This window comes from Cydia splendana, chromosome 20, assembly GCF_910591565.1.
Source record: "Cydia splendana chromosome 20, ilCydSple1.2, whole genome shotgun sequence".
Lineage (NCBI taxonomy): Eukaryota > Metazoa > Arthropoda > Insecta > Lepidoptera > Tortricidae > Cydia > Cydia splendana.
In genome coordinates, this window is record NC_085979.1 from 13,139,794 (window position 1) to 13,167,412 (window position 27,619).

At 39.8% G+C, this 27,619-nt stretch overlaps 3 protein-coding genes across 3 annotated transcripts; 2 read left to right on the forward strand and 1 right to left on the reverse strand.

Moving 5' to 3' along the window:
* The first annotated feature begins 1,016 nt into the window (after positions 1-1,016).
* Positions 1,017-21,276, forward strand: LOC134800582 (transmembrane protein 234 homolog). The gene is made up of 4 exons (XM_063773071.1): positions 1,017-1,221; positions 18,718-18,860; positions 19,373-19,532; positions 20,793-21,276. Exons 1-4 carry the CDS (start codon positions 1,206-1,208, stop codon positions 20,858-20,860), a joined length of 387 nt encoding a protein of 128 aa, XP_063629141.1. The 5' UTR covers positions 1,017-1,205; the 3' UTR covers positions 20,861-21,276.
* LOC134800576 (three-prime repair exonuclease 1) lies at positions 1,217-2,157 on the forward strand. The gene has a single exon (XM_063773065.1). The coding sequence runs from the start codon at positions 1,256-1,258 to the stop codon at positions 2,090-2,092; it is 837 nt and encodes a 278-aa protein (XP_063629135.1). The 5' UTR covers positions 1,217-1,255; the 3' UTR covers positions 2,093-2,157.
* Positions 21,277-22,491: 1,215 nt separating the features above from the next.
* LOC134800531 (uncharacterized) lies at positions 22,492-26,460 on the reverse strand. Its single transcript, XM_063773008.1, has 4 exons — positions 24,248-26,460; positions 23,827-24,057; positions 22,941-23,555; positions 22,492-22,731 (listed from the first exon to the last, which is right to left on the reverse strand). The coding sequence occupies exons 1-4, from the start codon at positions 26,322-26,324 to the stop codon at positions 22,523-22,525; spliced, it is 3,132 nt and encodes a 1,043-aa protein (XP_063629078.1). The 5' UTR covers positions 26,325-26,460; the 3' UTR covers positions 22,492-22,522.
* Between the last annotated feature and the right edge of the window lie 1,159 nt (positions 26,461-27,619).

Consider the following 27,619-nt stretch of genomic DNA (forward strand, 5'->3'; position numbering starts at 1 on the left):
TAATTAAACCAAAACGATTAGATTTATAACTTTAATAGGAATTATAACCATACAGGGTTACTCTATAATCCGTACATCTTATAACATTGCTTTGTCGTCCAATATCAATGGTATAATTTACACTTATCACTTTTTCACTGATGTCATATTTAACTTAACTTGTGTTAACATTTATTCACAGATGTATTTAATTATAAAGATTGTTTCGATTAAAAATAACTTTTAAATTTGTTACAGTATGACCAGTCATGTCAGATGTCACCTGTCACGTCAACGTCAATGAGGCGTTTTATTTTTTATTAAAAAAGGGGCATGATTCATACTGGCCATATTGTCTATGGTGTTATAGTTTTTATATATTGTCTATGTTTAGAATATGTTTTAGAATTTGGAATAGAATGTTGTCGAAGATGGCTTCCTAAAAAATAAAGAACTCCAATTAATATTCAAGTCTTTCCTTTACAAACAAAACAGCAGACTTATATATTCCTAAAATGGGGGTTCATACCTACCGTCTGGAATTGGTTTCATGGTGGTATCAGATGGGTTAGTGTAGGGTAACCGATGGCGACCTTGCTTACATAATCTCGTCTGCCAAGGTGTTTCGGCAGGAAAAGCCTTGGCAGACTTATATATTCCTGACATGAGAGTTCATACCTACCGACTGGAATTGGTTTCATGGTGGTATCAGATGGGTTAATTTAGGGGTCCCGATGGTCACCTTTGAGAGCGTCTGCCAAGCACTTCCGGCAAAAAAAATAGTGGCAGACTTCGCTTTTCTGTGTCTACATGTAAATTTCTAACTGCTGCCATAACTATTATCTCGGTATCAGATGGGTTAAATCAGCCCCTTTTTTCGCACCGGAAGTGGCCTTCTTTTTCGTACTTTCGGCAAGTTCCGCCGTGGCAGACTATCGAATTCGGACTTAGCATAACTTTTCTGGGAAACCATTGTGCATTTCATCGTGGTATCAAGTCGGTTAGAAATTTTGCGGCCGGCTCTTCTACCATTTCACCAGTTTCATCTGTCATAGCTTTGTTATCTTTTACACAAGTTTATAATAATGTCGATTAACTATTATTATAGTGAATTAATTACAGAATGAGGACATTAAGTGAATGTTCTCTTAGCAGCCGCAAATAAGTGAACCGAAACGTCTACCGTTGTCACCGTTATCACTAAGTAATTGCATGACTCACTGGATATGTTGGACACAATAGGTAAGACACCACTGTTTTACTTACCGTTCCAACCATGGCTCCGATAGCCACCTACGTGTTCTTTGATCTCGAAACTACCGGTCTTCCCAGTGAGGAATTTAACAAAACAAAAATAACCGAGTTATGTATGGTGGCAGTGAAACGCGAACATGTACTTGATACCCCGCCCGGTCACGTGCCTAGGGTACTCCACAAGCTTACACGGTGCTTCAACCCGGGCAAGAGGATCTCGGAGCCTAGCACCGAGCTCACCGGGCTCGATAACTTCCTTCTAGAACACGAGAGCTACTTTGACATCACAATTTTCGACATGATCAACAAGTTTCTAAACACTTTGACGAAGCCTGTGTGTCTTGTCACTCACAACGGCCGTAATTTCGACTTTCCTATACTAAAACGACAGTTGGACATGCTAAATGTGGGATTTTCTGATGATATTTTATGTGCCGATTCACTAGACGCCTTTAGTGATATTTTGGAAGAGAAAAAAGCTGAGAATACAGTTGTAGAAGCTGAAAAGACAGATGAAGTTGACCTAGCCGCTGATAATTGCCTGTCTATGCAGTCTGTGAATGAAACCACACCAAAACAAGCAATACTACCACTGAAACGTCCACATAATCCCGGAAAAGCAAAGCAGAGGCTCCCATTTAGCGAGAAGAGACTTAAAGACAGTTACAAACTATCAGACATTTACGAGAGAGTGGTCGGCCGCACGGCTGTTGATGCTCACAGGGCGGAGACTGATTGCATGCTGTTGTTGGAGGTTGCTGTAGTACTCTCCAAGGAGTTCACATCATGGGTGGACACTCATCATCGTCAGTTTTCTGAAGTGTCCCCAATGACCCCTGGAATAAAGATTGGTTCCTAGAAGATAAGCTCTTGTGTGCAAAGTGCAACATTTAAAGGTATTGCAGATGTGTTCATAGTAGGTCTAGTGATTTAATTTTAATAAATGTGTTAGTGCTCATAGTTTTTAAGTAAATTTTTCAGATTTTTGTCATTATATAATTTTTTTTCATTAATTTTATTTGGTAACTGAAAGATTTTATCAGGACATGATTGTAAACTATGCTTGTCACACATTTTTAAGTGTTTGTGTATATGACTGACATATACAGGTGAAATTATGACTTTACTATTCACACTCTACTCTCTGCCTACTCCTACCATACTTTCTATGTATTCATTTTATGTTAACCTGTAAAAATGTATTTTGTAAAGTGTATTTGGGTAATTCAAAGTACTTCAGATTGTTGGATGATTCTGAAAATCATTCATAATACCATCAGATTTAGAGTCCATTTTGGTTATTTTTGGACAATCTGAAATGTTCAGAATTACTAAATGTATTCTTAGCATTACATATTTATTCTAGGCCAGGGCATATACATTTTTGTATTAGTATTTTTTATGACAGTTTTCTGGAATGTTTGTAATGATATTATTAGATTTATTTAGAATATTTTTATTGTGTTAATATATTTCATTGCATTGCATGGCATTATTCATATTAAGTCATGTCTTAAATACTTACAGATTTTTTGTATTAAATTTATGTTTAGTTTAATTTTATTGCTAAGGATTTACTTAACACATTCACTGTCCCAAGAGAAATTGTTAAGCTTCCGGTTTTGTAATACAGGCTTGCCGTGAGCCATATACGGGGCACGGACAGTGAACGTGTTATGTATATATTTTACTTGTAAATTGATCTCTATTCAATATTGTTTAAACAGAGCAGAAATATTAAAATTAATTTATAGTCATTCACAAATTTGTTTAATTTTATAGCAGATGAGCATATCATACTATATATCAACTTTTAACAAAAATAACCATTAGGAACAAGAGCGCCGTACGTACGCAGCAAACCGTACCAGAAAAAAATGGGACGTTGCCGTAAGAAAGGCCCCTAAGCCGGCAGAAACTGCAATACCTAATCTGTACAAAACGCCAGTTCCTAGAATTTCAAAGAGCCACTAATATTAACGAATCTGTCTAAATTGTTATTTTAAGGAAATAGAAGAGCCGCAATTGTACCCCGAAAGAGAAACTTCTTGGATATTCGACCGATAAGGTGGCAAATAACGAAATTTCCATTTTCGTGGTCCACCAGAGGTCCTAACCTCTCAGATAAAGATAAAGTTAAAAAATAGTTTATTCAAGTAGTCATATTACAATGCGCTATTATGAACGTCAAATAAAGCTACACCGGCTCCAACCCTACACCTCGAGAAGATTTAAATCCCCCCTCAATTGGAAGGGTCTGGTGGTACTTATACCCCTCGAACTTGGACTAATATGATACAGTTGGCAATAAAAGTAGGTAGGTATGCATGTTTAAAACTAGTGGCTCTTTAAGATGTAGACCTCGGGAACCCTCATTGCTCTACCATTTTGAAATCTTCCAAAAACGGAATCGACAATAGAATTCCGTATTCGGACCTATCTAACTTGTCACAAAATTTCACGAAAATCGGTTGAGAAATACGATCTTGAGAATATGTTCATCCGGACATTGTTCACATAGTAAAAGTTGCTCAGTATAGGTAATCCCAAAACCTCCCTGGCAACGAGAATGCAGTTATTTTTAACCACCGTGTATAATACTCAAAATTTCAGCTGAATTGGATATCAGGAAGTGGGTAATAATTAAGTTAAGTAATATCTGGAGGACCAAGCTTTGCACGGAAATATATAAAAACTCAAAAATGCCCGTTTACTTTAGAGATAAGACCTAGCTAAACCGATTTTTCGCCCCCGAAAACCCGCATATATCAAATTTCATCGCAGTCGTTAGAGCCGTTTCCGAGATTCCCGAAATATATAAATAGGTATATAAATATATATACAAGAATTGCTCGTTTAAAAGTATAAGATTTAAGACAACGATTTAAGAAGAGAAGGGCAAGCTTAAATTTAATAAGCGTAAAATGTGTGTAACAAAGACCCAGAAATTCTTAGTGTCCGACCGAAGGTTCGGTTTCGGTTTCGGCCAGTTTCGGCCAAAAAATTATGTTTCGGCTGTAGTTTCGGTTTCGGCCAAAAAACGGCCGAACCTTTCGGCCGGGCCGAAACTTACGAAATGGTACTTCGGACAAAGACCAAAAGTTCGGGAATAAGTAGGACAACAATATTAATACATATCTACATATACTGATTCATGTATAGGTACAGAAATTAATTGGTTTATTATAAAACACTATTCCACTAATGAGAGCGCCACTGGACGGTCGACGCAGTCTTAAGAGGCTGTCAATACCTATAACGCGCGCACTTTCTAATTGTATCGGAGTGAATGAGATAGCACTGTCGCACGTAGCCGTTGGCCGAGTATCAGCTCGGCCCGAGTCGAACGATGTTTTTTCGCTCTTATTCAGTCATTTTTCTATCTACCTCTAATGGCAAATTTTAAGCGAGGCTAAAGGCTACGCTCAACTAGGGCCGCAAAGTTGATTTTATCAATAGTTAATATTTTGCGAAGCTGAACAGCTGACTATTGATTAAAACGAAGAAAAAACCCATAAAAGTGTTCCCAGTACAGTTTTTCATGCGAATGCTCGACCTTAGCCTCACTTTTTACCTCAATTTACCATTGGTTTGTGTTCCACATGTCCTCTACTTCAGCTTCGCCTTTGGCCTCGCTGTGCCATGCTCGGCCTGCGGTCTCGCTTTTTAATACAATGGACATTGGTTGGAGGCTGTGCTTAACTACTTATCCTGAAGCCTGAAGCACCGCTTTGACTTCGCAAGAAAGTGCGCCTCACTGGGGCACTTAGGACCTTTAAGCCCAGGTGTAGATCGGTACCCAGCCTTGCGATATTGTTAACAAAAAATTTCGCGCTCCCTGCGCTCGCGTTTTTGGTTGACCCTGTATCTACATGTTAGCTTGACTGGTGAATGAATAGAGTTAGACCAAGAAAATTCTGCAATGATTTTGATAGCATACGCAATGCTACTAGTGCAAATATTATTTATACGTCATAATTTCATAGAAGTTTTGACGTTTAAAGTAACACTTGCACTGCATGTGTTATAAAAATCGTTGCAGAACTCTAGTAATTTTCTTAAAAAACTGCTTAAGTAACATCAATTTCAAGGACATTGGGTGTTGACAGCCCCATAATATGTCTGTAAAAGCGGTTTTATGACATTTTTTCAACGATTTTAACAAGTCTACAAAAGTTTCGGTTTCGGTTTCGGCCGAAACTAGAGCCAAAGCCGAACATTCGGTTTCGGTTTCGGTTTCGGCAAAAAAACATGTTTCGGTCGGACACTAGAAATTCTGCGTACTAGGTACTATAAATTACAGTGTTTACCTTGGACTCACTTTCCTGTCTTTACCATCAAGCTTTGCACCGCGCTGCGAGCATACCGAGCACGCGAGATACACACTACCCGTCCCTTTCTGATGAATACAATTAGACAAAGACCGGTACTATATTTCGGACGCCAGATACTGTCGCAAGTGGTCGCGGGCTACAGATAACCAATTTCCATATTTTTGCAAGTAACTTACAGCGAGGGCGAGCCGGATACTTGTATTAAATATCACGAACTCTGATATTAACTTTATTAGGATTCCGTATCTAAAAAGGAAAATCATTTCTGTGTATTTATCACAGACATATTTGCTCAGAAACGATTGATCCAAATGATATAAAATTTGGTACACATGCATGTACAGTCAGCACTGTCAGCAGCAATAGTTGCTAAGCGGGCGAGGTGTCCAAAATGATCTTGACACGACTTTGTTGTTAATAGAATAAGAGCGCGTCAAGGTAATTTTGAATTCCTCGTCCGCTTAGCAACTTCTGCTGCTGACTGTATTATGTGTAGGTAAGTTGATGACCCAAATACAGTTCATAAGTTGCAATCCCAACTCGCTCTTTTCCCGCTTTTAAGGTTCCGTGCCTCAAAAGGAAAAAACGAAACCCTTATAGGATCACTCGTATAGGACCATATATTCCCCTCCCTTTATCTTCGAAACTACTGGGTCTAAAATTTTCAAAAAAATACACAAAATAGTTCTTTACATTGTTATTTCATTTTTCTAATAGGAAAACCTATTAGAAATGTGCACTCAAGCGTGAGTCGGACTTCATTACTTAGTTTTTGATCCGACCCCCACGGGTTTTTAAAGACAGTTCATTCACGTTCCAAATAAAAAATACATTGTTAAAAATTGATACGGAACCCTTGGAACGCGAGTCCGACTCGCACTCGACCGGTTATTGGGTATAAATATCGTACGCCAGTAATTCGCGGATCAGTCCGCGACCGCATCCACAGTCACTACACACACTCGCTGCTGCGCGTACGCCTGCCTTTCACCAATTTCACCATGGACCCAATAGCAACCTACGTCTTTCTCGACCTCGGAGCAATCGGCCTTCCCGAAGATAATTCTACCCCTCAAATAATTTCCATGAGTTTACTAGCTGTCAGCAGTAAAGATCTCCGGAACATTCAAGAGGATACAAGACAGGCTAAGATCTCGGAGCCTCCTGTCATACGCAGAAAATACTACCATACCCAAAATAACGGCAAATTGGATCTAGAGGCTGAGCTTCGTGAATTCATCGACCATCTAGATAAGCCTGTGTGTCTGATCTCCTTCTGCGGGTTCTACTACGATTTTCCGATATTAAAAAAATGGCTTAGTTGTAAGGATATGCAGTTTTTGGAAGATATGGCGTGTGCGGACGCGATGGCGAGCTTCTATGACATTCTATGGCCGCAAGGTGAGAAAACTTCAAGAGCTGCTCGGCTGGAGGGGGAATTTCCATGGCCGAAGATGTTTGAGCAGCCTAGCTTCAAGCTGGAAGCCGTGTATCACAGAGTGTTACAAGACACGAAGTATTACGCTGCTGGCGGAGACGAATTCTTAGATGAGGCGAGATTCCGTAATATGGCAGTGGTTCGAATAGCCGTGAAACTAGCTGAAGAATTCGTACCCTGGTTGGAGGAGAATTGTTATAAATTTGGTGAGGTGCCCTTGAATCCTAGGAAGAAAATTGTGTTCGGGCCGCGTTTATTGGAAATCAATAATGAAATACAATAATTTTGCGTATAACACAATGGACGACTTCAAAATAACTTGATTATTAATTTGTTGAATTGTTTGAACGATCAAGTGAATTGTAGTGACTGACTGTTGTGCAATACTAAAATTAAACGTTGTTTGAGATGTTTTGGTTTTATTATGAGTCTTTCGATATTAGAATATTGGTGATATTAACCAGATAAGTTACGTGGCGGTGACATTTAGAGGGGATTCCCCGTCCATGAATGTAGTCAAGTCGCACAAAAGAACTTAAGATTAATTAAGTGAGGTCAGTACAATGTATAATTGTGTATAGTTTTTTTTTATTTGTATATCTTGCCTTTGAAAATAAAATTATATACTAATCAGGATAAACGCGGAACGCTGGACGCAGATGGCGCTGCAATCATATATTTTCTGTGTGTTCTAGTTCCAGATTTAGTATTAAATGAAAATAAAATGGTTTTATGAATTTAAAAACTCATAGCTTACTGCGACAAAAATCCCTCGAAATTGGCTTGTTTATTTTTTTTTTCAATATTACAAATTTGTATTAGCTTTGCGAATTTATCTTAAAACCATAAAAAAATAAGCAGTGCGAAAGATGCGATATATCATAGACTTTTTTAGTGCCTAAACAAATGACAGCTGGAGCCAATTTAATTTGGCCTAACGCGTTTTTAGGGTTTCGTAGTCACCTAGAAACCCTTATAGTTTCGCCATGTCTGTCTGTCTGTCTGTCTGAGGCTTTGCTCCGTGATCGTTAGTGCTAGAAAGCTGCAATTTGGCATGGATACATAAATCATGCATTGCGACAGAACGGTAAAATAAAAAGTATACAAAAAATTTTAGGGTACCTCCCACCCATATAAAAAGATATTTTTTTAGGGTTCCGTACCCAAAGGGTAAAACGGGACCCTATTACTAAGACTTCGCTGTCCGTCCGTCCGTCCGTCCGTCTGTCACCAGGCTGTATCTCACGAACCGTGATAGCTAGACAGTTGAAATTTTCACAGGTGATGTATTTCTGTTGCCGCTATAACAACAAATACTAAAAACAGAATAAAATAAAGATTTAAATGGGGCTCCCATACAACAAACGTGATTTTTGACCAAAGTTAAGCAACGTCGGGAGTGGTCAGTATTTGGATGGGTGACCGTTTTTTTTTTGCTTTTTTTTTTTTGTTTTTTTTTTGTATTATGGTACGGAACCCTTCGTGCGCGAGTCCGACTCGCACTTGCCCGGTTTTTTTTTTTGCCTTGTTCCAATAGTATGGAGTATCGTTGGATAGGTCTTTCAAAACGAATACGGGTTTCCTGAAACCATTTTTTATATACTTCATATTTTCGGAAATATGCGCTTCGAAAGAAAAAAATATGTGTCCCCCCTCCCTCTAACTTTTGAACCACGGGTCCAAAAAATATGAAAAAAATCGTAACAAGAGCTTAATAAAACTTTCAATGAAAACTATAGCGAACATGATCGGTTTAGTAGTTTTTGAGTTATTGCAAAAAATCTTTTAGCAAAAAGACGTGAGTACAAAGCGCTGCAAAGGTATTCCCTTATGATACTTAGTAATAGCCCCCGTTTGGCCTATTTTGAATGGTAACTACGAAACCCTACACTGAGCATGGCCCAACGTCCCTTTCTGATGAATACAATTAGACAAAGACCGGTACTATATTTCGGACGCCAGATACTGTCGCAAGTGGTCGCGGGCTACAGATAACCAATTTCCATATTTTTGCAAGTAACTTACAGCGAGGGCGAGCCGGATACTTGTATTAAATATCACGAACTCTGATATTAACTTTATTAGGATTCCGTATCTAAAAAGGAAAATCATTTCTGTGTATTTATCACAGACATATTTGCTCAGAAACGATTGATCCAAATGATATAAAATTTGGTACACATGCATGTACAGTCAGCACTGTCAGCAGCAATAGTTGCTAAGCGGGCGAGGTGTCCAAAATGATCTTGACACGACTTTGTTGTTAATAGAATAAGAGCGCGTCAAGGTAATTTTGAATTCCTCGTCCGCTTAGCAACTTCTGCTGCTGACTGTATTATGTGTAGGTAAGTTGATGACCCAAATACAGTTCATAAGTTGCAATCCCAACTCGCTCTTTTCCCGCTTTTAAGGTTCCGTGCCTCAAAAGGAAAAAACGAAACCCTTATAGGATCACTCGTATAGGACCATATATTCCCCTCCCTTTATCTTCGAAACTACTGGGTCTAAAATTTTCAAAAAAATACACAAAATAGTTCTTTACATTGTTATTTCATTTTTCTAATAGGAAAACCTATTAGAAATGTGCACTCAAGCGTGAGTCGGACTTCATTACTTAGTTTTTGATCCGACCCCCACGGGTTTTTAAAGACAGTTCATTCACGTTCCAAATAAAAAATACATTGTTAAAAATTGATACGGAACCCTTGGAACGCGAGTCCGACTCGCACTCGACCGGTTATTGGGTATAAATATCGTACGCCAGTAATTCGCGGATCAGTCCGCGACCGCATCCACAGTCACTACACACACTCGCTGCTGCGCGTACGCCTGCCTTTCACCAATTTCACCATGGACCCAATAGCAACCTACGTCTTTCTCGACCTCGGAGCAATCGGCCTTCCCGAAGATAATTCTACCCCTCAAATAATTTCCATGAGTTTACTAGCTGTCAGCAGTAAAGATCTCCGGAACATTCAAGAGGATACAAGACAGGCTAAGATCTCGGAGCCTCCTGTCATACGCAGAAAATACTACCATACCCAAAATAACGGCAAATTGGATCTAGAGGCTGAGCTTCGTGAATTCATCGACCATCTAGATAAGCCTGTGTGTCTGATCTCCTTCTGCGGGTTCTACTACGATTTTCCGATATTAAAAAAATGGCTTAGTTGTAAGGATATGCAGTTTTTGGAAGATATGGCGTGTGCGGACGCGATGGCGAGCTTCTATGACATTCTATGGCCGCAAGGTGAGAAAACTTCAAGAGCTGCTCGGCTGGAGGGGGAATTTCCATGGCCGAAGATGTTTGAGCAGCCTAGCTTCAAGCTGGAAGCCGTGTATCACAGAGTGTTACAAGACACGAAGTATTACGCTGCTGGCGGAGACGAATTCATAGATGAGGCGAGATTCCGTAATATGGCAGTGGTTCGAATAGCCGTGAAACTAGCTGAAGAATTCGTACCCTGGTTGGAGGAGAATTGTTATAAATTTGGTGAGGTGCCCTTGAATCCTAGGAAGAAAATTGTGTTCGGGCCGCGTTTATTGGAAATCAATAATGAAATACAATAATTTTGCGTATAACACAATGGACGACTTCAAAATAACTTGATTATTAATTTGTTGAATTGTTTGAACGATCAAGTGAATTGTAGTGACTGACTGTTGTGCAATACTAAAATTAAACGTTGTTTGAGATGTTTTGGTTTTATTATGAGTCTTTCGATATTAGAATATTGGTGATATTAACCAGATAAGTTACGTGGCGGTGACATTTAGAGGGGATTCCCCGTCCATGAATGTAGTCAAGTCGCACAAAAGAACTTAAGATTAATTAAGTGAAGTCAGTACAATGTATAATTGTGTATAGTTTTTTTTTATTTGTATATCTTGCCTTTGAAAATAAAATTATATACTAATCAGGATAAACGCGGAACGCTGGACGCAGATGGCGCTGCAATCATATATTTTCTGTGTGTTCTAGTTCCAGATTTAGTATTAAATGAAAATAAAATGGTTTTATGAATTTAAAAACTCATAGCTTACTGCGACAAAAATCCCTCGAAATTGGCTTGTTTATTTTTTTTTTCAATATTACAAATTTGTATTAGCTTTGCGAATTTATCTTAAAACCATAAAAAAATAAGCAGTGCGAAAGATGCGATATATCATAGACTTTTTTAGTGCCTAAACAAATGACAGCTGGAGCCAATTTAATTTGGCCTAACGCGTTTTTAGGGTTTCGTAGTCACCTAGAAACCCTTATAGTTTCGCCATGTCTGTCTGTCTGTCTGTCTGAGGCTTTGCTCCGTGATCGTTAGTGCTAGAAAGCTGCAATTTGGCATGGATACATAAATCATGCATTGCGACAGAACGGTAAAATAAAAAGTATACAAAAAATTTTAGGGTACCTCCCACCCATATAAAAAGATATTTTTTTAGGGTTCCGTACCCAAAGGGTAAAACGGGACCCTATTACTAAGACTTCGCTGTCCGTCCGTCCGTCCGTCCGTCTGTCACCAGGCTGTATCTCACGAACCGTGATAGCTAGACAGTTGAAATTTTCACAGGTGATGTATTTCTGTTGCCGCTATAACAACAAATACTAAAAACAGAATAAAATAAAGATTTAAATGGGGCTCCCATACAACAAACGTGATTTTTGACCAAAGTTAAGCAACGTCGGGAGTGGTCAGTATTTGGATGGGTGACCGTTTTTTTTTTGCTTTTTTTTTTTTTGTTTTTTTTTGTATTATGGTACGGAACCCTTCGTGCGCGAGTCCGACTCGCACTTGCCCGGTTTTTTTTTTTGCCTTGTTCCAATAGTATGGAGTATCGTTGGATAGGTCTTTCAAAACGAATACGGGTTTCCTGAAACCATTTTTTATATACTTCATATTTTCGGAAATATGCGCTTCGAAAGAAAAAAATATGTGTCCCCCCTCCCTCTAACTTTTGAACCACGGGTCCAAAAAATATGAAAAAAATCGTAACAAGAGCTTAATAAAACTTTCAATGAAAACTATAGCGAACATGATCGGTTTAGTAGTTTTTGAGTTATTGCAAAAAATCTTTTAGCAAAAAGACGTGAGTACAAAGCGCTGCAAAGGTATTCCCTTATGATACTTAGTAATAGCCCCCGTTTGGCCTATTTTGAATGGTAACTACGAAACCCTACACTGAGCATGGCCCAACATCCTCTTGGCCGATTTTTATTAAAACCTATCGCAGCTTTTACACAGATGTGTTTGTACAGACAATAAACAAGTTCTTATATATTATTAAATTGTAAAACAGGACCGCTTTAATCGCGTATTTAAGTTTAAAGATTTACCTCCGACGTTTCGAGGACGGCCTTGTCCCCTTTGGGCTCGTGGTCCCGTTTTACAATTTAATAAAATGTAAAAATCGTGAAAGTTTAAATCAGTGTAGTCATATATATACCTGCTAAAACAGGCGGTTAATAAAAAGTCTATTTCAATAGAACTTGCTAACTATGTAAACAAACCGCCATATTGAAATTGTCTCTGAATGATGAATTTACTAGTGATGGGCAAGACTCCTACTTACTACTTTACTAATGTCAAACCATATCGAATAATAAAATACCAAAAGTACGGAACGGACCGTTTCAATAGTGTATATGTGTATGGTTTCAATGGTATTTGATGAGGTGGTGTGAAAGTTCAAAGTGAAACAGTGATAAAACAAAGTTACGTTGTTTGTTTACATAGTTAGCAAGTTCTATTGAAATAGACTTTACTTATATTTAATATTGTCTGTAGGTAATGGAACAGGCGGTCAATCCACTACCTTAAGGCCCCAGTACACAATGGGCCATCTTCGGCCAGTCCAAGGGACGCAGCCATGCGGTAGAATGAGGTAGCAATATCACTTGAAATGAAAATGAAATGAAATGAAATGAAATTTATTATTAATAACAGAGTTACAAGTCAATACATTTTATCATACATTAATATCACAATATTAAATTATATTTATACAATATATTTTATAAATTAATTACATTTACATATTATTTCATAAACATAAGTAGGTACATGTTCTTGCGTTATGTTTTTTATTAAAGAATTATTGGTAAATCAAAAAAATCTTGATAGGTATAAAATAATTTTTCCGACAGCCACTTTTTTAGTTTTAGTTTGAACGTCGCGATGGAAGTTGCATTCCTTACAGTATCAGGCAGGCGGTTGTAAATGGAGGGGCCTAAAATGTAGACGGACCGCTCTGACTTCGCAAGCCTGTGTGCTTCGGTGACTAGCCTATTATGGTGCCTATTACTTCGGAGGCTGTAATTGGTGTTAATGCCTCTGCACTTAAACATATCTAGGTTTTCGCGCATGAATATTGCAACTTGGTTAATAAATAGGCACGGTAGGGGCAGAATCTTGAGATCGCGGAAGATGTCTCGTGCCGGTGCATCAGCAGCCTTGCCGGCCATCGCGCGTACGGCGCGCTTCTGCATAGAGAACACACGTCCCCACTGTCCCCAGTAGGAAGCACGTCCCCATAGCTCAACGCCGTACGTCAAGAGCGAGTGCACCGTCGCAAAATAGCACTCTCGCACTGCGCCCTTTCTGGCTGTGCTCGCCAACCGTCGCAATGCAAAGCACGCGCGCCCTAGCCTTCCACACAGTTCATTAATGTGCGCTTCCCATGAGAGCACGTTGTCGAGCTGGAACCCGAGCAGACGTGTGCAGGTCACGTGCTGTAAAGGGGCACCACCTGCACTAACCCTCATGGTTGGGCTTCTATGACCATTTAATTTAAATGTCATGTAGCTCGTTTTCTCTTTATTTAAAGCGAGACCGTTTGACCGGAACCACTGGTGCAGTTGTTCCATAACAAGGTTAAGTGCCTCTTCCAACCCCCGTTCAGCGGTCGCACTGACGACTGCCGTGACGTCATCGGCGTACATCAGTATGTCTGCACCTTTTATTGCCTTTGGCAGGTCGTTCAGCAAAATGCTAAAAAGTGTGTTGGAGAGGCACGATCCTTGAGGCACTCCCATCAGGTTTCGTAGTTCGGAGGACACAACCTTACCTCCATCCCCGATGACAACCTGGGCCCTGCCGGTCATAAATGACAGTATTAGTTCGGAGGCCGCGCCTCGGATACCGTAGTGAGCCAATTTATCTGCAACTAGCGCGTGGTCTGCTGTGTCGAAGGCACGCGATAAGTCGCAGCAGATGACAGCTACGTATCGTTCCGACTCGCGAGCGCGCAGCACACAGCGCACCACTTCTCGTACCAGATCTGTAGTGCACCGGCCGTGTCGGTAGGCATATTGGCTGTCTGATAGGGTGTTTCTTGGTGCCCAGAAACTGAGTAATCTGTTATTTAACCCTGCTTCAAAACATTTACTAGGGCCTGGGACCAAGGATATGGGACGATATTATTTTATAGCGGATTTTTTTCCTTTCCCTTTATAAAGTGGACATATTTTGACCTTTTTGAGGCACTCTGGATACACTCCTAACCGCATGCAATTATTAAATAGGTTAGCTAGGACATAGCTGATGGCTGGGCTGGCTCGTTTTAGCAGTTTAGCGGAGAGGCCATAAACGTCGGTACTATTTTTGGGTACAATAGATGTTTTAAAAATGTTTGCAATTTCGTCCGGTGTAAACGGCCTGAGTCTAATAGAGCAATCGCTGGTGGTGTGCTCGTCTGCTAAAGAGGCAATACACTGGTCGCGATCGGCAGAAGGCGTGCCGCACGCAGCAGCTGCCGTTACGAATTCGTGGTTTAGCGCATCTACCACCAGTTGCTTGGTCGCGAACGGACGGCTTGCGCTGTCCACCAGCAGCTCGGTGTAGTCGACGCGCTCACGGGGCTTCCGAGCCAGTTCGGTATTAATGGCGTTCCACATTGCTTTGGCCTTATTGGGATTACTGTTAATCAATGAATTAATGTATTCTTTACGTTTACTTTTTAATTTATTATTATATGATATTAGGATTTTGTTTGAGGCGTCGTGTAAGGAAGTATTGGCGGGGTATTTGTTTGACAGATTAATAAAATCAAAGGCTAACAGTTTTAAATCAATCAATTCACTATCTATCCAAGGATTGTTTTTGTGACGTATTGTTATTTTTTGCAACGGAAGGTGTATATCGAGTTGGCTTGAGAGAATGTTAATAATTTTAGTTGCGAAATGGTTACATTCATCGCTATGATTTGCAATAATTGCTTGCCAATCTATCGACTCGAGCGCGGTAACAAAAGACGCAATGTTTTTTTCGCTAAAGACTCGTTTTGTTATCACCTGCGGCTTCGGGTGGCGCGGGGTGCGGGGCACGGTGAGTCGCTGCGCTTCATGATCGCTTATATTAGTGACAATGCATTCCGCGGACACACGGTCGTCTGGGATGTTTGCATATGCGTGGTCTAGTAGCGTTGCGCTGTCACCGTCCCTTCTGGTTACTTCGTCAACGTACTGACCAAAACGATGCGCTGCCAACATATCCAGCAACTGTCTCTTAGTGGTCGTATTACTATTTAGGTCTATGTTTATGTCGCCCATTATAATTGCTGTCAGTTTGTCATCATTTATTTTGGTCAGTAGGTTGTCGAATAACTTGAGATACTCGGAGTGACTGGTTAGGTTGGAGTGATAAATTCCAATTATTAAAATATTTTCGTCTATTAGATATATTGCACATACATCAAACAGCTGCTCGCGAGACAACTAGGGTTGCCAGATCGAAAGGCGCTATTATCGGGAAAAAATATCAATTTTTCGGGATTTTGAGACTTAAGTCGGGAAAAAAAAACATTCAAATTCAAGTACATAATTGTAGAAAAACGACGATATTTTACATTATTGGCACTACGCTCGACGTGGGTCGCTCGCTCGCTCGACGACAGGTCGGGACTTGAAATTATTGGTTTATAACGTGAAGCTGTTTTTCGGGACAATTTTCACTTCGTCGGGAATCGGGAACACATGCTAAAAATCGGGAGAATCCCGCCAAATCCCGACCATCTGGCAACCCTAGAGACAACTCACAGTAGTCAGGTCGGTTTATGGCTTTTATATGTGATTTTACATAAATGCAACTTCCGCCGCGTTCTATGTTCGGTCTACAATAGTAAGACAATAAATCATAATTAGTCAAAGTCACAGATTGAATTTCGTTTTCACGTAAGAAGTGTTCCGTTATGATTAAAACGTCACACGTTAGGTCGTCACTTAATAGCATTTCTAAATGCTTCGTTTTACTATTTAACCCCCTTATATTTTGGTGACAGACTTTTAGAAATTGCGTATCCGGTGTCCGTGTGTCACAGTGTTGATTATTTGGTTTCTGCGCCGGCGCACTGTAGGATCTCGTTATCAGCTGTGTAGCGGGAGTCGCGGCGGCGGCGGCGGCTTGCATAAATGCGTCCCCCAGAATGGCCGGCGATGGCCCATTGTGTAAAGGGGCCTTTAAAGGAGGCAATATTTAAGGATTTAATTGCCTACAGCAGCAAAGAAACCGGCCAAGTGCGAGTCTGACTCGCGCACGAAGGGTCCCGTACCCGGATCCCTTTGTCTGACATAATTATTGAAAGTCATAATGTAATGATTGTCAGATTATCATTAGTCATAATTCTGAAACCGTTCACTTTTCAGGATTTTCGCAAGGTTATCCTATAGATGGGTTAGGTTATGTTAGATTTGTTTTATGGCAATCCTGAAAAGTTACGCGTTTTCGTGAAAAACCACATTATGACTAACGGAAATGTGGACAAACATTATGACTTAAAACTTTATGGGATACAATAGAGACCCTCCCGTACCATTACGCGAAAAACGGCAAAAAACTCACGTTTGTTGTGGGAGCCCCACTTAAATATTTATTTTATTCTGTTTTTAGTATTTGTTGTTCTATAACAACAAAAATACATCATCTATAAAAATTTCAACTGTCTAGCTATCACAGTTCATGATATACAGCCTGGTGACAGACAGACAGACGGACAGTGGAGTCTTAGTAATAGCCGTTTTTAGCCTTTGGGTACGGAACCCTAAAAATGGAATGAGTTTCGAATAATAAATTAGATTGGTCTTCGTGGGACGACATAATTGTTCTCACGCGGCTTTTAGTGACGTCATTGCCTATATAATCACAATCAGCTATAGGAAATAGTGGCTGCCTGCCTGCGGTTAGCGGTGAAGCTGATAACCATTTATTGAAGTCATTATTTTTGCCATTATCAACCAAATGGGTACTTATTGTCGGTTGGCAATGAGGCGCTATTTCCATATAGCTTTAACTTGAAATCAATCTTATCGACAACCGGCAATGTGGTAACTTTTGGTTGAAAACGTCACATCATGGGAACTCTGTGATACTGATTAAACAACGCAAACTAATTCTGTTTGCGGTTGTTAGAATTGTCTCGATGTGTAAATACAAAAAAAATGTTGCCTGTAAAAAAAAGTATAGTCAGCGATAAAAGTTTCTACCGAAAACGAAATTTTTGCCAAAAATTTATTTATTACAAACTTTTATTTAACTTGCTGCGTGTGTATGTTGGGGTCAAATCTTGTACGCTAAATTAGGCCCACTACCCTTTATTCGATTAATCTGAAATTTAACAATGACAATGTAATATTATGGTCCCATGGAGCTGATTTGATGCCGGACACACGAGGTGGCCATAGGAACTCTGATAAAACAAAACGCAACCCAATTTCGTTTGGGTTTGTTAGAATTGTCTCGATGAGTATTATTATGCATATTGTATAGTATAGCGATAAAATCTTGTATCAAAAATGCTTTTTCTTACAAAAAAAATAATTTTGGTGAAGTCTACTTGATATTTCACGGTTATGTTATGCTCTGAGATTACCCTCATTCCAGCCAAGGGCGGCTAGCTTGGGAAATTATATACAGGGTGTCCCAAACTTATGGGACATGAAGGGGAAGTACCTTAAATATCGTAGATAGTGTATTTTGCTCAAAGAAGACTTTATGTTATTTTTAAAAGTTAGTAATTCTGCATTCATAGATTTTCTAAAAATTACTTGCTTCGTCTGGGAATCGAACCGACTTAAATGTCAAAAAAAATCACCCTACTTTTATGATGCCGAAGAATAGCTAAAAAATAATAACTCTGCTTAAGTAACATTGTATTTTAAAAGAAAGGAACAACGTGAAATTAATCAAATTAAAAACATACATGAAACTGCCGTAGTCAATTAAGTGGGTATTTTTTTGTAAATTAATTAATTAAATGCTCAAAATGTGATCCCTCTTGTCTTACGCAAATCGCCAATCTTTTAATGAGTCCGCTGCCTGTTGATTTTCTTATCATTTTATGGTGAACACTCCATGTGATATGGCACAATTCTGTTTGCAACTCGCCCACGTTCTCGTATCGCTTTTTGTATAGCATATATTTCACGTATCCCCAAAAGAAGAAATAATTCACCATAAAATGATAAGAAAATCAACAGGCAGCGGACTCATCAATAACGCGCCTTTGTTACGCATCTCGATGACACATTTTAGACTGGTTCTGTAGCGTTCGACTCGCCGGCATTCAGTAACCGAAGTACGTATTTTTTATGCAGGTGGTTGTGGCACGTGGCACGAGCGGTTTTACTTAACAATAGACAATAGGATTAGCCGTCGAGCTCTATTTGAAAGCTACACACTATACCTACTACTTCATCAGTCGGATAACGTATAATCGCTACAGGTTTACTGGTGCTAACGGGTCTGCTGTGGGGGTGCACCAACCCCTTCATCAAGCGCGGCACTAAGGGTCTGCGCGACGTGCGAGCGGGGACTTGGCCCGCACAGGCATGGGCTGAAGTCTGCTTTCTGCTCGGGAACTGGAGGGTAAGTGGTTATACTGGGGGTGCACCTACCCCTTCTCGAAGTAGGTATGCTTCTTGCTTGGCAACTGGAGGGTCTTTATAAGGTGAATATCCTGGATTGCTGAATGAGCTGATCAGAATACCGTGAATTTTTATTTTATCTCGGGTTATCTTTCGTCACAATGATAAATTGCGCGCTGCCCTTCTGCGACGAGATTACTAATCTTGCTAAAGGTCAACACATGCTGTGCCTACTGGTAGTTGGTTGACATTAAATACAGCTAGCCTTCGTGTATGTGTCGCGTGTTCCTATTGCATGTTAAATCTGGTCAGATCTATTTAAACTAGAAGTTTTGGGTTTTCGACTAGTTTCCTTATTCCTAATCTGACTCTGCAGTGACTCATCTTATAGTCAAAGAAAAGCTTCAATTATAGCAGATATGTTTACTAACTTTGACATTATATTTTAGACCGTGGTATATGTTTCATACAGTATATATACAGTATATATTTTAAATTAGCCCTTTTTTCCAGTACGTGTTGCCATGGCTGGTGAACCAACTGGGCTCGCTGGCGTACCTGTTCGCCGTGCGTCGCGCGCCGCTCTCACTGGCGGTGCCGGCGGCCAACGGGCTGGCGTTTGCTGCCACCGCCGTCACCGGAGCCGCTGCCGGGGATCAGCCGCTAGACAGAGGTAGGTATCTACTAGAGACATGTGTCTCATAGCTAGGGAATCAGTTGATGGGCTAAACTGGGGCAGTAGATCATATTGTCTTGTTTTATACGCTACTGTTTATTGTGACTGTATTACTATATAGGTGTATTAATAGGTGTAGGTGGGGTAATAGCGTACCAATTTAATAATCCATCATCAAATCATCATCCTTCTAATGTAGTTTTTACAATAGCGCCAACCAACTTTCAAATTCCCTTTGGGTTAACTAAGGCTCGGACCACCGCGGTTTCCTAATGTTTTCCTTCACCGAAAACAGGTGGTAGGTAAATATTAAATGTTATTTACTTACTCCTAGGCTTCCAACGCGTACATATCAATACCTACATTGTAACTTTATAATATGTTGTGCAATAAACAAGTTGTTTATGGCAAAAATTATAAAGTAACTCAATAAATAATTGTGCTAGGAGAACGATAAGGTCAGAATTATTAACATGAGTCCACAACCTTGTGTGGGCGGAGCAGCACATTAATAACTTGAGTTCATAATTTAAATATTTCCCGTATTATGAGTATAACGCAGTGTTTTCATCACATTTGTACCATCGCATTGTAAGCAATTTTCTTTTATTTTAAATTTGTATGTTCCCCCTTCCCCTCCTTGGGTCGTATTCCTCGGTGTTGAGGGTCGTGACCTCCATTTTGTATCAATTTCTCTCTTAGACGTTTCTCCATCATGTTACCTACCTATATTGTTTTCTTTTGTGTATATGTTGCGCTGGATCTCTTTTATGCATCTGGAACACTAACTAACATGACATTTGATTGCTACTTGAGTTCAGGGCCGTCTTAAACTATGCTGGGGCTCCTGGGCCCTTAAGAATTTGGGGCCCTTTTGGAAAGTAAAGAAAGCTAATTAAACTAACATTTTTCTACTATGATCTTCTATTTATTATGGGTAATCAAATATACTGTTACTGTCTGTCCTTTGGGGCCCCTGGGCACGGGCACCGTGTGCCCTTATGGTAAAGACGGTACTGCTTGAGTTGCTGTATTCATTGCATTGTTTTCTGTATTGAGGTGTGCAATGAGGTGTGCAAAAAAGAGTAGTTGTTGTGTGGTGTAGGTATTGTATCGTTAGTACAAAACAGGCTTCCAAGCATTAAAAATATATATAAAGACACATCTTAAGCTACACTTTCGCCGAATCCTCCAAAAAGCGTATCCACTTGTCTTATCTGCGTATATGGAATGAAGATTTGGTATGTTTGGTTCCAGGTTCGATTCTCGGGATAGCGCTGATCGTGGCGGGCACGGCGCTGTGTTGCTGGGACCAGGTGGACTAGCCTCGGCTGTTGACGGGTTTTGTCACGTGATAAAGATGTGATAAGACATGCGTCTTTTCTATCATGTAATGTGCATTCCTTTGTCTGTGGAAGTATTAAAAACAAAATCATTGTTTCCATATAAGTACTTTATTATATCTCATTTAATTACTACGTCTATTTATTGCGTCTAAATGTTTCAATAAATATTGCACGTCCGTACGTATCTTATTTAATTACAAATAAATAGGCACTGGAAATAATATATTTCGCAAAATATAAAAAATATACTTAAACACTACTTATTACTTGCTTCGGGAGATGTAGAATTTGTTTCAAATTTAATTTATAATGTTATGATAAGAGTACACAAGTCCCGAACACAACTATTACCTCAATGTATTTAAATAATACACCGAATTACAAATATACTTTTACTCTTTGGAGTTTTCTTTAGAATTTACATATATTTTTTACATACAATTATGAAATTAAATGCTTAAATATTTACAAATCATTAAATTCTAAATTACCTAGGGTTGGTGAAAGTTATTGACATGTTTTTAAGGAAAATCTTAACAAAAATGATAATTTTTACTCGCTGGTCTGTGTAAATATTAAAGCTGTGAAAATAACAATTCTTGGACTTAACATCTATTATTTTTTTAACTTTACATAAAATTAGTAAACATGGCAACAAAATTAAGAAGCACTTAGCTGATTGCTACTAATTTATTAATAGAGTGTGACTAGGAGCCGCGGTGTTAGTTTTGCTAGTTTCTCAGGTAAAAATTGGGGTTCACCCAATGGTTGGCTGAAGTTTGCACGCTTAGGTACATGTTGAACGTGTCCAAATGGGTATAGCCTCTTGGCCCAGCCATACGATATGATACGAGTACAAGATCCAAAATTTGTCACTGAAATTTGAACCTACAGTGTATGAAATAGAGTTGAATTTTCGTTAAATAAATAAATAAATATTATAGGACATTCTTACACAGATTGACCAAGTCCCATAGTAAGCTCAAGAAGGCTTGTGTTGTGGGTAATCAGACAACGATATATATAATATTATATAAAGTAATATAATTAAGAGTTATTGTTAAAATAAGAGAAGAGCAGTACCTCTTAACACAGGTAATAATTTACTTAAAAAGAGGTACTAAATACCATAATGTTATCTGTAATTTACTCTTGATTGAATAAATAATTTTGATTTGATTTGACTTAAAAATTTGCTGTTGGAAAATTGAACGAAACAAAGCAAAAGCGACTCTGTTCCAATTGAATAGGATTTTTTCATCGAATTGAAGAGATACTATAGGTAGGACCTTGGGCCTTAGGAGGATAGGTATGCACAGGTGTTTAAAGAAAACTTCTTATTAGTATTACATCAAACCTGTGCTCCACCAAAAAGTGTGATCGAAGGAAAAGCTATAATCCCATCTTGTTTTGATTGCGCGAGTAACGACGACGTTTGACAATATGTTATATCGTTATCGTGACAATAAGTCAATATGGTGGTGGTCGTGTACCTAAGTGAGATACAATAAGTTTGATGTTTTCTTTTGGACCGCGGTTTTAGGTCGTAAGCAGAGTGGTTGTACATTTTTGGCTATAGATAGAGCATTCATACCTATGTAAGTAGTACGGTAACGGTATGACAGCGTTGTTAAACTAAAGTCAGCAGTATTTCCTAATCGCATCGACAGCCTGCGCGAGCTTCGTAAGCGCTGCGCGCGCGGCGGCCTCCTCGCGCGCTAACTGCCGGCGCTCGGCTAAGAGTGCGCGCGCACGCTCGGCCTCGGCGGCTGCAGCGCGCGTCGTCTGTGCGCACTCTACCCGTAGACGTGTGTTGCGGCGGTGAAGCGTTGATATTTCTTTCTTGCGAGCTGGAATGGAAAGAAACGTGATTTTGAATATGGGAACATGAATCGCTAGAAATTATCCATCACTGTTTTTGGTTTCGCGCCATAAAGGTAGCCGTGCTATGTATTTGAAGACCAAGTTATAGAGGTTAGGCGTAGATATATCTCTCAGTTTCTGGGCTTGACTCTTAATTTGGAGCTAGCCACAAATTATAGAGTCACAAGAATATTACCTGCTTCAAACTCCTTATAATTTTTAATGAGAGTTTCGATGCCAGGCCAAGCGGGTTCCTCGACCTGGCAGGCGGCCTCGCGCCGCTCGCTCTCCAAGCCAACCCCCGCGGCCGAGCTCAGCGGTTCATCCATCGACGTCGCCGGACTCGACGTGCCCGCGGCCGACTCTTGCACACTCTTCAGCGATATTATCTTAGATAGATTAGGTATATTAATTTTAGGATAATTTAAGTACGGCTGTTCAACTTTTATAGGTTTTTGGATGTTCTCACTATCGAAGCCAGGGTTTAGGTCTCGTTTCCGAGAGTCCACGCCGCTGTATAGCTTCACACTTCTGTCGGCCATTTTGGAAAGCCTGTCTAGTTCTGAGAAGTTCTTTTCTGCTAATGCGTGGATGTCGCTTTCTCCATCATCACAAGAGGAGTCCAATCGCTTTTTGATCAGATTGTTGTTCTCGTTGACGCATTTCTTGATCTCGGTCAAGAGCTGCAGCTGCCCGTTCGGGTCCAGGTCTATTTCTTTATGGGGGCAGGGTTTCTTTGCGGTGTCTTCTTGGATTGTCCCATTTCTGCGTTTTCTTTCTTGCAATACAACTTGCCACGCCTTTTCATATCCTGGAAATGAGAAATAAAACACTAGAATTGCTGTTATAGGTATTTTGAGTTGATCGGAATTGGAAAATGGGTATAGTGATCTGTCACATAGTTTGTCTGATCTGGCGGTCTGATGGCTCATGGCTGAGCTAATGGCATATGGCATTCAGCCTCCAGGTGCAGAACTACAATTAAGACAGTTTATAATTTCAGAAGCATCCTCGCATCAATGTGTCTAACGTGGTCCAACTGGCTGAAATGAAGACTAGGTACGATGTATTAAACTCCTCACCGTCTTTATACTTCGGAGGCACTTGCGTGAGCTGCAGCTGCGTGAGGAACATCTGTTTCTGCGCGGGGTGCTGTTCCTCCGGTCCCCGGGGCGGCGCCGCTACATCCAAATGCGGTGCTGGCGGCTCCAAGGGCTCCTCCCGACACAGCCTGTCCAGGCGGCCCGCCGTGATGTAGGCTGAAGCAACCGCGTCTCTGGTTAAGCTTCGCTCTTCCCGGTCTAGTTGCTTTTCTGGAAAGCAAATAAAAGGATCTTACAGGTTTTGACATTTTGTACTATTAGATAGCACCATTAGCCTGATTGCTTCTTGTCTGGCAGCATTTATGTCTAGCGTATTTAAAAATTTAAAGTAAGGGACGAATCCTTTATGTCGGAAATAAATAAACGTCTTATAACTTTAATCTGATCTAGTTCTATTTACCTTTAAAAGCATCTTGAGTCGCCAGTCGGAAACTGGCCAAAAATTCAATTTTTCCAGTCTCAACTTCGTTTGGTTTGCTAAACTCATCTATTATGGCATTATATTCTCTTAAATCGTTTTCTCCATAATCACTGTCACTGTCACTACTGTCTTCTTCTATCCTAATTTTGGTGTTTGCAAATTCCTTGTAAATTTCCCCTTTCATTTTATCAGGAGTTATGATATTTCGAAGAGTGTCTGCTTTCTCTGGGGTCTTTTTGATTTCAGGCTTCGGTGTTTCTTTAGTATCACGGTTGGATAGGTATTTGAGTCGACGTATACGTCTTCTCTTCTCGTACATATCTAAAGAGCTAATTTCTTCCACTTTAGTAATTTTGGGTCTAATATTAGTGATAACTATTTTTGGTTGTAATTTAGAATCCATTTGGTATGGACATGCAATAAATAACTTATCTGACTTGCTTGTGTCGAGGGGTTTAGGAAATTCTTTCTTATTTTGCGTGACGAATTTAGGATATTCCCTGTTGATGAATGGTTGGTTCATTTTGTTATCAGGGTCCACAATCATCGGCACTTGATATACTATTTGCGGATTCATTATAACTTTTTGATTGGATGTTTGAAAAACTATATCTGTTTTATTCGTTTTATTTGCTAACGTTTGTAAAACATTGTTACTTGATTTAAGTACATGGATTTCTTTGCTAGTCGTCACATTTTGAGTTTTCAGGCTTTTGATATTATTTGTTTCAGTACTGGTATTATTAGCATCATTTGTTTTATTCTCATTGGCTGCGGTTTTGTTAGGTTTGGCATCTGCTGTTTGACCGATTTTATTATTTTTAATCATCATTAAATTGGCAGGAAATTGTACGTTACTTAAGTATAAAAAATTTGGCTGTAACACAACATTCTTCGTTTCTTGTGTCTGTTTGTCTTTATTCTTTTTCAAGTCTTGTTCTTGAAGTGTTCCCGACTTCTCCTTCACGACTATCTTATTTCCATATATCTGGTTCTCAGTGATCAAATTCTCGAAATCGTTCTCGTCGCAATTCTCTTGGTGCAACCTCTTTAGGGCCACTACCTTCGACGAGGTTCCGTTCTCGTTCAAGTGTTCTTCTTTACTTTTCTTTATTTGACCAGACAGTCGTGAAGGAGCTTGCAGGTTTTTTGACTCGAAGTTACTTCTTTGTAGTAAAACTTGAGGGTTTTGTTGCTGGATCGTCAACAGCATTTTGGGATTGGATGTGTTTTTGTTTTGAATAAATAGAATCTGATTTTTCTGCTCTCCGTACGAGGTGTCAGGTGGTTTGTTTGTAAAATTTAGCTTACTAGCTTCAGTAGTAACAGGGTTATAGATAGTTTTTGTTGCAGTCACTGGCACTTGTGGTGTGAATGTTGGGAGCTCTTTCGCTTCAGTCGGTGAGCTTGGTTTCGCTTCCGGTTTCCAAAACTGATTATCTGTTTTGTTAATTGTCTCTGCCGCGTTTAACAGAGCACTGATGTTATTGCTACAAGTCGTCACTATCGGGTGCAGTGTACTGCTAGTAGGCTTCGATACTTCTGTTTTCACCTCAGGTTCGTTCTGTGCATTCTTTATTACTATATTACTTTGTATTTCAAGTCTATTATCTTTTGGATTTTGAAAAGCTGGATTGAATGGTGTTTGAATTTTTTTACTAATAGCATTTTGGTATATCGCGTCTGGAGGATTACTAACGCATTTCATGTCTATTTTACTGATAGGTATGCTAGTTTTAAGACTGAATCTTTCTGGGGTCTTCTTTTTTGCATCTTTGCTGTTCGCGTGCGAAGGAATGGTTACCGTTGCTCCAGATCCTTGTGATAGGGAAGTAATGCTCATCTTAGATTCAGCTGATTGAGGTTTGGGATCAGAGATGGAAGCTGCTGGTATAATTTCAGGTGTGAAATGTTCTTCAAAATCTTGTGCCTTTGGAGTGGCAACTTTTGTTGGTTCATCAGGTTTTGCTTCGCTCTTTTCCTCAACAGTTTCTTTAGTCGTTGGTGGAAAGGAAAAGTCGGTCGGGGTTTGAGGCGCGTGCTGATTAGGCGGCATGATACCCTGGTAGGAGACGGGTTGGAAAGCAGAATAACCCGGGATGGAATAAAGGTATCCTCCATAGCTAGGGTACCCCGGCTCCACTTGTTTGTTCGTGGTTACGCTTGGGCTTGGGTTCGGAATTGACGAAGGGGATATTTTTGGCGAATGAGAAATAGGCTTCGATGGAAGGAAGGATTTTTCTAAAAAAATGTCGTCTTGTTTGAAAGGTTCTGTTGGTTTAGGAGGTGGCTCAGGGGGTATGTGCGCGGGGTCGGGCGAGGGCGTCACGACGGGGTGGCTCGGTCTACCTGTGGAAAAAAAAGACATGTATCGAAAAATTGCTAATTAATACTATAGTTGTAAATAATTACCCATTCAAACGACTTTGTTTAATAAGTTCAACTGAAAACATGCATACGGGAGAGGAATGGCGTTCTACACTACAAGCTACTACAAAGCATCGATCTAAAAAAGTACGCTAATTCTGCACCGACTTAGTTACGAAAAAGTGTGGCAGCTAAAAACTTAATAATTTCATAGGGAAGTTGTAATTTATATTGGCATTTGACGACCGGTCTGGCCTAGTGGGTAGTGACCCTGCCTGTGAAGCCGATGGTCCTGGGTTCGAATCCCGGTAGGGGCATTTATTTGTATGATGAACACAAATATTTGTTCCTGAGTCATGGATGTTTTCTATGTGTATGTATTTATCTATATAAATATGTATATCGTCGCCTAGTACGCATAGTACAAGCTTTGCTTAGTTTGTAAGATGTCCCCTAATATTTATTTATTTATTTATTTCCAAACTCTGTCATGCTAATTTTATTCCGTGCAGAACTTGGTCCGAATTAAGCTGCGTGTCCTTATATGCAGTGTTGGCCGAAAGTTAATGCGAATTGAAAATGTTGGCCATTAACCATTATAAATTGAACCTTACACCGTAACGGACGATTACAGTTTACGATTCAATTTATAATGGTTAATGGCCAGCATTTTCAATTTGAATTAACTTTCGGCCCACACTGCTTATATGCTTGTTTGTAGTCGGCTATATATCAACTATAGTAGTACATAGCCGTAGACATTGACGGCGCTAGCAATTATTTTAGGTGGTAGTAGAGGATGGTCCCTCAGTGAAGTCAGTGCGTCTAACTCCTTGTTGAAAGTTGAAAATCAAATTGGCGCATTTGGTTTGTTTCATAGCTCCGTGTCGCCGCACCGCTCTAGCACCGCCCAAGGGTCTCCCCTGGTAAAGAGGCTATGCACACAATAACAAATCGCGTATGCATACGCACTAGATATTAAAC